General features: G+C 44.9%; 1 protein-coding gene across 1 annotated transcript; it reads left to right on the top strand.

Moving 5' to 3' along the window:
* The first annotated feature begins 3,043 nt into the window (after positions 1 to 3,043).
* sf3b2 (splicing factor 3b, subunit 2) lies at positions 3,044 to 9,676 on the top strand. The gene is given in 22 exon segments (XM_029455443.1): positions 3,044 to 3,262; positions 3,700 to 3,746; positions 3,979 to 4,029; positions 4,160 to 4,390; positions 4,638 to 4,734; positions 4,815 to 4,909; positions 5,036 to 5,144; positions 5,277 to 5,377; positions 5,584 to 5,847; positions 5,984 to 6,106; positions 6,195 to 6,275; positions 6,385 to 6,477; positions 6,479 to 6,613; positions 6,700 to 6,849; positions 6,988 to 7,077; positions 7,518 to 7,625; positions 7,809 to 7,916; positions 8,057 to 8,199; positions 8,601 to 8,702; positions 9,073 to 9,172; positions 9,276 to 9,467; positions 9,605 to 9,676. Coding segments are annotated over 22 exon segments (2,622 nt in total). The 5' UTR covers positions 3,044 to 3,132.
* Positions 9,677 to 10,286: the final 610 nt, after the last annotated feature.

Genomic DNA, 10,286 nt, shown 5'->3' with positions numbered 1-10,286 from the left:
GCTCTCTCTGACTCTTTAATTAAGCAAAGACAGGGAGGAGGAAGTGTAAACTGGCATTAGTGCCACCAAAGCTCTTGACAGAACTGGAGCTTTGCAACAGTTCCTCTGTCTTTGTTGTGCTTGATTTGCCTCTTCCCGTCTCTTTATTTCTTTCTAACAAAGAGAAACCGATGGTTTATTTTTAGCATAATTCCTTTTCTTTTGCTACCTAAACTCTCCACTATCCAAGCCCAACACTTTTCCTGTTTCAAGACTCAGTTGTCAGTCAACAGAAGCAAAGAGTTTGTCTCTTATTGGCTCAGAGGAACTCTAGTGTCTCACTGTGAACCACACCCATTGAAAACATCTCACTTTCATGTGCCTGCTAACAGAGCCAGAGAACAGAACATGTAGCGACGACATCACGCTTACAGACTGTTAAGAATTGTTTTAAGAGTGATTGTGTAAGATTCAATGCTTTTACTACACTGTATACTACTGCTGCTGCTAGCAAGGGTAGTACTACAACTACTACTACCACTACAAGGCTACAGCTGCACTGCTAGCTAGCAGTATTAGCTGTGGCTAGCTAGCAGTATTAGCTGTAGCTAGCTAGCTAGCAGTACTAGCAGGGCCACCTTTAGTGCTATAACTTATAATTCCACTTCAATATCTAAAACAATTTCTACTAGTGTTATTATTAAAACCACAACTACAGGACACTTTTGCTGTCACTGATAGTAATAGCCTACTACTAAACAAAATACTTTTTTGTTACTTATTTGAAATCTGTGTGTAGGCACTGTAGCATTAACAAGAAGTGAGTGAGCGAAAGCTAACTTTAGCATTAAATGTGTGGCCAGAATTGTATTTTGTTTGATAAGCTAATTTCTGATTTAAGTAATAATGTTACCAATTTTAGACTTGTTTATTTCAGTAAAGTTCTTGTAGGCCTACTGCTTTTCATGTTTTTATTCTTCAAAAGTCAACTGCCAAAGTAGCATTACTGTTACCAACAATAACGTATAACATATCCCACTAACATCCCAACCATTTGGTGGTTTTCATCACTGCTGCGTGTTATCGGGGTGCACTCTGCGAGTTCAATCTGGCTATAATGAATATTTAATTTAGCCTCACATGTGAAATACACTTCCCCCCCCTTCTTGCACACACGCACACAGATATCCTCCACCTCAGTGCAGGTAGTGACATCTATGAGAAATGACAAGCAGTAGACTGCACGTCCAGACACAAAGAAAAGCCACCACATTGTTTCCCCTGCAGCTACAGTGGAACATCACGGAGCTGAATCACAATACAGAAACACATTCAAGACTCAATAATTCAAATAGAAGAGTAAATATGTGTGCACCCAACCACCCCATGTGTATGTGTTATGTCACAGGTGTGTATTGAAATCAGGCATGACATTTCCTCAAAAACATACTATGTAATTAATTGCATTAGGTTACAAACATATAATGTTATATTACATTACAGTTAATTTTACCAGCAGTCACACAAGGATTTTGAAACTAATACAAATGTCAGTACTGTATCTGTCACTACTGTTTTTCTGCTGATGTGTGCCAGTGGTTTCCTCCTCACGACACAGAGAGGGACTCAGACTGCTTATTAAATACATGCTGCATGTAACTAATGCCTGTGCGTGTGGGTGAGTTCCAGTGTTTGTGTTGTGAGTAAGCATTTCTGACCTCCCTCTGGTGTATTTCTGCATGCAGGGTTCATATTCCAAACACTGTGACATTAAATATCCAAAGTGTTTGCTTTAAAGTCAAGGGAAAAATAGACCTGCAGAGAAACTAGACACGCACAGTATCCAATTGGGAGAATATATGCTTGACTTTTAAAGTGATCTTTATCAAAGAGAATGTAGAAATTGGCTTCACACACACTTATTATATTTATAGTTGTTTAATTAGTAGTGCATATAAAGCGACTTCCTATCCTCGTGCATGTCTCCCACAGATAAGCATGATAGTAGGTGTGGTCCCTGAGAGGAGATACATACAGTGTCCAGTTTGATAGCATTCAGATTGCAACTTTCTCAAGTTGACCCACACGAACAGCTGGCTGACCCTTTTAGCTTCACCTCTCCCTTGTCAAAGATGATATCCGTATACAGTGAGCCAAAAAAGACGCAATAACAAGAGATTTCGCGAAACTAACCGCGCAGCATTGGCAGAATTCACGGTTCTAGAGTCTCGCGAAAGTTGTAAGCGACTGCGAGGAGTTTGCTTTACATGATTGCTTACAGTTTTCACTGCAAAAACTTCCACCTCTCTTTATATGTATATTAAAAAAGTTCAGGTTAGGATGTAAAAAAAAAAAAGCATTTTAAGATATCTTGTGTAGGTGAAGGAATGTTATATTTACCTTGCCGGATGTTTCCTTTCAAAGGCAGTTATTTACTTCAATATGCAACTTAGCTTTCCTTCCATGTTTGGTGGAGGTTCATTCCCTCTACTGCTCTCTAGTTGCGCGTATTATTAAGAAACGCCCTGATCTATGTGACCAAATGTGCAACCTTCACACTGCGTCTGCGCAGTGCCCGCTAGTCATAACTCACACTACACTGAAAGGGAGGGCTTTATCCACTCTCTGCTTTCATGTTGCTGATTCTCTCATGATTTCTACCTGATAAAGCATTCAGTCTTGATTGCATTTAAATGCACTGTAGGGATTTTAATTTGTGGTATGCTGAATAAGTCTGAATACTCATTCAAACACTACATTTTTTTTAATGTACCTCTGCTAATACACTGTGTTTTATGTTGGGATACCTGAAACAGAGTTTTGCCGTAGTGCAGCATCCTTTTTTTAAAGTTGATTATATCAGGAAAAAACAATGTTTTACTTAACAAAGCATTACAGTGATGCAAATCCATATAACAAACAGAATGTTTTACATCCGTGATAAGCCATACATAATGCTGTCAAGCAATATACAAGCTGTCAACACTGACCTCTAGAGGCTATAATTAGTCAACTGCAATGTTCCTTCTTTCGGACTACATGTCCCAGCAGGCAGTGCGGTAGCGTGCTTCCCGTCATGCTTTGTACTAGTCCCGTTCTGCGCCACTCGCGTGTTTTCCGTAGCCGCCGTTGTTCCATTGAGAGAACCTGAACATGGCATCCGACGGACCACCGGGCACCGAATCCCTCCCGTCCGATTTAGGCAGTGCTATCGCGGCATTGAACACATGGAGCCACCCGGAGCTTCATACCAAGCTGGCGGAGCTGGGAGCACCGACGATGGGTAAGAAAACAACGTGGAAGCCTGGAAGAATGACTGTGTTTAGCTAACAGTAGCTAGTCAGTTGCTAACGCTAGCTAGCAAAACGTAGCACCTCCGTTGCAATGAGTTAAAGTTAGGCCTGCAGTGTGTTTACACTCTTTTAAATGTATATTCAGTATCTAATTATGCAATAAATGTAACAATATAATGTCTTAAAAGCAGCACTAACAACATGCATCTTGTCCTGTAGTTAAGTAGCTAGCTGTTAGCTTGCAGGCTAACTTCAATGAAGGGTTATCTGAGCACTTGTCGGACGTTAGCTAACATCATTGGTAGTCAGTTTAGTGCTGAAGGGGGCCTAACTAGTGTGGAAAACACAGCTTTCATTCAAAGAAGTCTCCATGCAATGTTATACCAAGACTGTTGTCCTTAAAATGAAGTTTTTCGTCATTCCTCAGGTCCCAGAGAGGAGCTGATTGACAGACTGAAGGGCTACATGATTCAGGTAAATGCAATTACAAAGTCTGTACCCTTTTTTTGTTTTGTTTTAACCATGCAGGCTAACAGGAATACCCATGTATTGAGGATGAGTGTCTCATCTAGGGTTTTGACTATTCAGACCTCTACCTTCTTAATGCGATTAAAGAAACTGCACACGCCACGTTAACAAGATATTGTTGTTCAAAAAGTCTTTAACGCTAAAGTATTCACCTGTTTGAGCGTGTTTCTCCCTGCAGACTGGAATCCTCCTCAGCAAACCTAATGATGACAAATCAATGGGCTCCCAGGTAAATATTAAATGGCACTATTGATCCATGTTTCTAAGAGAAACCCTTCGATTAGTTTATACATTTATGGCAAATATAATTAACATTATTGGCTGTATTATCACAGCCCCCTGTGTTTCCTCCTCTCCAGATGCAAGGTATTCCTCCCTTACCCCCGATGCCCATGCCACCCATGCCTCCTGGTATGGGCATGCTCCAGGCTATGAGCATGATGCCCGGGGGGCCCCCTCCACCCGGCATCCACATGGGCATGGAGCCCCCAGGTTTGCCGCCTCCCGGCCTATCGCAGGATGATCAGCTGAAGATGGCCCAGCACAGAGCAGCCATGGTGTTACAGCAGGAGGAGAGAGCCAAGCAGCAGGTGAAGTTTACTGACTTTCATCTTTCCCTTTCGAACACAACACGGAGATGCGATCAGTCTGTGAGCTGATAGGATTAAGAAAAACTAAATAAAGATAAACGTTTCAGTCACTTTAGAGCAGGCGGAACACTGTAGAGTGACTTTATGTTGCTCAGTCAGTCATCAAACCTGTGGATCACAGGGTGAAATGTGACATGATCCTGTGTCATGTATTTTAAGTCCCGCCTCCTTCCTTCTCGTTGATCAGGCTGCAGTGATGCTGGAACAGGAGCGTCATCAGGAGATGGTTAAGATGCAGCAGGGTCAGGGGCCCAGAGCCATGCTCCCTGTCGGCGTAATGAGAGGTACGTTAGTGACGCCGTGATTATGTTCAGATCTCTTTTTTTACATCGCCTTTTATCACCTGCAATCTGTCTTTTTCTAGGTATGGATCCCCGTGGGCCGCTGCCTCCTGGTGTCAGTATGATGCCGACCCAGAAACAGAGAGTGCCGCCTCCTCCAGGAGAAGACAGCAGAGAGGTAAGCAGATGTCCCCCCCCCCCATTTGTTTTTCATGTGTTATAAGTTGGGACGCAGATACAACTCATGGACGACCTGTGATACATTCTTAGTCACAAGTTTGTTTGTTTTTTGCTTCCACTCCAGGTGTGGCAGAGCGAGGAGGTAAGCATCAGCGGGCCAAAGATCCCTCAAGCCCTGGAGAAGATCCTCCAGCTGAAGGAAATCAGACAGGAGCAGCTCACGGACCCCGCAGGTCAGTGCAGCTGTCACTCAACGCTTCAATGTGTCGTCCGTCAGAATGTGAGACACTGGGATGCAGTTGGGATGTTGTAGCATTCTGGGTAATAATGTTCTTCGTCTGTTTCCGTTCTCTTCCCATGTGCAGAAGAGGAAGATGATGAGGGCGCAGATATGGACATGAACAACTCCTCTGCTCCAGTCATGTCTGAGACGGAAGACGATGACAGTCAGATCTCTAAGAAAGACGTAAGTCTTTTCTCTCACCATCTTCTCAGTCATTCTAGGCCGCTGTACTCGTGTTGTTACTATAGCACTGTACTCATCGCTCTACTGCCCGTGTTGTACTTTCAAGAAGTATAAATTCAGAACAATGCAGAGAGGGACATTGTTTTTCACATGTCTTTTAATAAAAGTTATTCAAACTCAAATTTTCAAACCAACCGTCCCTTCAGAAAAACCGCAGACGCAGAAACCGCAAGAAGAAGAGCAAGAAGAAGCGTGCCCTGGAGAAGAAGGAGCATGCGGAGCAGCAGGAGGAGCAGAAGAAGAAGAAGGAGGGCAGCGACAAAGAGAATGACAAGGACAAGGAAAAGGACAAAGACAAGGACAAGGAGAAGGAGAAGGAGCCCGAGGTGGAGATCGAGTACATCACAGAGGAGCCGGAGATCTACGACCCCAACTACATCTTCTTCAAGAGGATCTTTGATGCGTTCAAGGTGACTACGGAGCAGCGTCTCCTTCTTTTCCCTTTCTGCACAATGCTCTCGTGACGGGCAAAGATTATTGTGCATCATGGCATTTGCTTCTGTTTGGCTGTAATGCGGCTATTTCTCTTCTCTCTCTCTCTCCTAGCTGACTGATGATGTGAAGAAGGAGAAGGAGAAGGAGCCTGAGAAGACAGAGAAGCAGGAGACGGCCGTGCTGCGGAAGAAGGGCTTCGAGGATGAGAGGAAAGACAGCGACGACAGTGATGAGGTTTGAATGCTTTCTTCTGTTTGGAAGATGCAACAGAAAGCTCCAAATCCGGTTGGTGTACATGTCTAAACATTTGAAATGTTTACAGGACATGAGACCAGATGTGCCTAAACTGTCAAAGAAGAAGATGAGGAGGATGAACAGGTTGACCGTGGCTGAACTCAAACAGGTAAATAATGGTCATTAATATATCTTCGTCACCATGCCGACTGAACGGGAGCCAGTTGTTGTTGAGTATTATCGATGACCTCATTTCTCTTCCTGTCTCTTTGCTGCAGCTGGTGGCTCGTCCAGATGTAGTGGAGATGCATGATGTGACGGCCCAGGAGCCCAAGCTGCTGGTCCACCTGAAGGCCACCAGGAACACGGTGCCCTGTGCCCCGCCACTGGTGCTTCAAAAGAAAGTACCTGCAGGGGAAGAGAGGTATAGAGAAGCCTCCGTTTGAGCTGCCCGAGTTCATCAAGAAGACGGGGATCCAGGAGATGAGGGAGGCCCTGCAGGAGAAGGTACCGGAGTGACGCTCGTTCATTTTCCCAGCCGAGCCGTGAAATCGAGTCGCAGCTTCTTCATTTGTTCCTTCTTCCGTTTACAGGAGGACGCCAAAACCATGAAAACCAAAATGAGGGAGAAGGTTCGCCCCAAGATGGGAAAGATCGACATCGACTACCAGAAGCTGCACGACGCCTTCTTCAAATGGCAGATCAAACCCAAACTCACCATCCACGGAGACCTTTACTACGAGGTGCTGGATCCTTGAGAATATAAGAAAATACAGTTTTTGCTGGAAATGAATAATCACTGCTGCAAGCTGCTTCTGAAAAGCCCACAGAGTGACCGTGTGTGTGTGTGTGTGTGTGTGTGTGTGTGTGTTTCTCTGCAGGGAAAAGAGTTTGAAACTCGTCTGAAAGAGAAGAAGCCGGGCGATCTGTCTGATGAGCTGCGTATCGCTCTGGGCATGCCAGTCGGACCTGTAAGATCCACTAACGTTACAGTTCTTACCAAGCAAAACACAATAAAACTAACACAGGAACAGAAAATGTTGAGTTGTTAAACAAATGACTGAATCCAGAATATGTTCAGTAGTGTGAGGCCGCAGCCGATTATCCTGATGCTCTCCTTGTTACTGCTTTTAAATGTATGAAGGGCCGTTAAAATGAGACGCTTATCGCATCATGTTTGTTCCCGAAACGCATTAACAAGGAGAGGAACACGACAGCTGAGATGATGACACTTAATGATCCCGGGGAAGCTTGTCTTTGTGTGTTTATGAACCTTGAGTTGCAGGCGACAACAGTTAAACCGTGTTCCACTCAGGATCCAAATAGAAGAAGCAACACTGTTTTAAAACCTCTCGTGAGGACATGGTGCCGGTCAGTGGGCTTGACGTTGCCAGTGTCTCTTCTTCCCCAGAACTCGCACAAGGTGCCTCCTCCCTGGTTGATAGCCATGCAGAGGTACGGCCCCCCTCCCTCCTACCCCAACCTCAAGATCCCCGGACTCAACTCGCCCATCCCAGAGGTAAGACGGCTACTCCTACTGCGGACGTAATACTAATAATCCAGAGTGTTTCACTGTGCAAACCCCACTTTTAGATTTGATTTGATTTAGCTTTGTTTCTCTTCTTCTTCTTCTTCTTCTTCTTCTTCTTCTTCTTCTTCTTCTTCTTCTTCTTCTTCTTCTTCTTCTTCTTCTGCCTGTTAGAACTGTACGTTTGGTTATCACGCTGGAGGCTGGGGGAAGCCGCCTGTAGACGAAATGGGCAAACCTCTTTACGGTGACGTGTTCGGGACCAATGCTGCAGACTTCCAGGTCAGGACCACACCGCCTCTCACACACAGAAAGTGTAACTCGTGATGTGAAAGAGGAGCTTCCTCTGCCTGGAAAGGTTCAGAAATGCACATTTATCTAAAGGCCTGATGTGTGGAGTGATATGTGGAATATGTGATCAGGCCAAAGCGGAGGAGGAGGAGGTGGATCACGCACCGTGGGGAGAACTGGAGCCTTCAGATGAGGAGTCGTCGGAGGAAGAGGAGGAGGAGGAGAGCGACGAGGAGAAACCGGACGAAACTGGATTCTTCACGCCGGCAGACAGGTACCGTGCAAATTATGGTCGACGCAAAGAAGTGGCAAATTATAAATCTTGGAAGCGTCTTCATTGTTTGCTGCAAGGTGAAAAGGCCGGTCTTCATCACGCTGTTATTGCCGCACTCACTGACTGATGACATCACCTTAATGCACCCTGTCAGTACGAGATCACCTGACCTGTGACCCGTCGCATCACAGCACCAGGGGATCGCTGTCTTTCTCCATCTGTGTCATTCTCTTCCTATTCAGTGCCAACATGTTTCAGATCACTCTCAAAACATTCATACAAGCACACACGGACGCATCCATGGAGATGGACACGCATGGATCAACTCATTGTGTATTTTGTCTTATTGTGTGTGTGTGTGTGTGTGTGTGTGTGTGTGTGTGTGTGTGTGTTTGTTTCAGCGGGCTGATCACCCCCGGAGGCTTCTCATCTGTACCCGCCGGCATGGAGACGCCAGAGCTGATAGAGCTGAGGAAGAAGAAAATCGAGGAGGCCATGGACGGGTGAGCGTCTCTCTGTATTGTCACAGCATGTTTCAATCTCCGATTTACACCAGCGCTCCTGCTGTGTCGCTGCGCCACACGCTACAAACAGATGGAGCATTTTAGTTAATGGGTTTATTGGAAAAAGCTTAGACGCTGAACATTTATGCAACATTAACATTTCTTTATATCCTGCAGTTCTACATAGTTCATCAAAGAGATGAGCTTTATTAATCCAGAGGTGCATCTTTGGGCTAGAGATAAACAGAGTAATATTCTGCAGTGTGTTGAACAAGTTGCACGTTATAAAACTACGTTCGCTGTGATGATTGTGGGGGAAAATGAGCAGTGATGATCGAAGCTAAACCACTGTTTCCTGCTGTGTTCATAGAAACGAGACGCCACAGCTGTTCACGGTGCTCCCAGAGAGACGAACTGGCCCCGTTGGAGCCGCCATGATGGCCTCAACACACATCTACGACGTGTCGGGGGTAAGACCACGCTTTGTGTGTGTGTGTGTATGTCCAAATGAAGTTAAATTCTGCCATTTCTTTAATCTCTTCCTCTCTCTTTGTCCCACTCTGCTGTCTTCAGGCCATGGTCGGTCGTAAGATGGGCGCAGGGCAGGAGTCGCAGGGCGTAGAGGTGGCGCTGGCTCCAGAGGAGCTGGAGCTGGACCCCATGGCCATGACGCAGAAGTACGAGGAGCACGTCAGAGAACAGCAGGCCCAGGTGGAGAAGGAGGACTTCAGCGACATGGTGGCTGAGCACGCTGCCAAACAGAAGGTACACAGACTTTATTACACAAATGTAAAAGCCCCATGTGATAAACCAAAGGAAAGTGTGAGGCTGCTAATGCAACGTGGTTCAAAGTCATGAATATTAATAACCTCCCTTTTCTCTGCTCGCTTGTCACCGTGCAGCAAAAAAAGAGGAAGGCTCAGCCGCAGGACACGCGAGGCGGCGCCAAGAAATACAAAGAGTTCAAGTTCTAGAGCAGAAAACACCGAGACGGAGCGCTGCGAGAGAGCGAGCTTTAACTTTGGAGGACGCAGACTGCGACAAGGATCATCTGTCAGACGCGTAACTGTACACACAGTTTTGTTCCTTTTTTTAAAAATAGATGATGCCTTCGTGACGTAATCGGTGACACGTGAGAATGTGTTTCCTGTTTGACCCTACGTTTTACGTCTTGGTTCATTTTTCTTTGTAACCGTGTCTTTTTCTGTTTGTTTTTTTTTTGTAAATAAATGAATGACGACAAGAGTTCACAACTGTGTTCCCGGAGGTTTGATTTTCATCACTTTGTGGGGAGTTACTGTAAGTGTTCACTTACTTTAATCATGCAGAGTACTGCCAAGGCTTAGTCAGCGCATCTGATCACAAGCACAGTGACTCATTTATGTTTACAGAAAATATAGCTGAACAGTAAAAATGTATTATATATTGACTTTCTTGCCAATAATTAATAGATTTAATCTCAGGTCTGTATGTTTTTAATTAGTGCATTATTGGAAAAATACTGCAATTTTATATTGGGGTCATAACGAATCATTTTTACTTTTAATTTTCATAAAGAGATACAAGAGCATGAGGGAGTAATGG

Source organism: Cottoperca gobio, chromosome 18 (assembly GCF_900634415.1).
Source record: "Cottoperca gobio chromosome 18, fCotGob3.1, whole genome shotgun sequence".
NCBI classification, from domain to species: Eukaryota; Metazoa; Chordata; class Actinopteri; order Perciformes; family Bovichtidae; genus Cottoperca; species Cottoperca gobio.
Note: the sequence above shows the minus strand (reverse complement) of the source record. Positions and strands in the feature narration are given on the sequence as shown.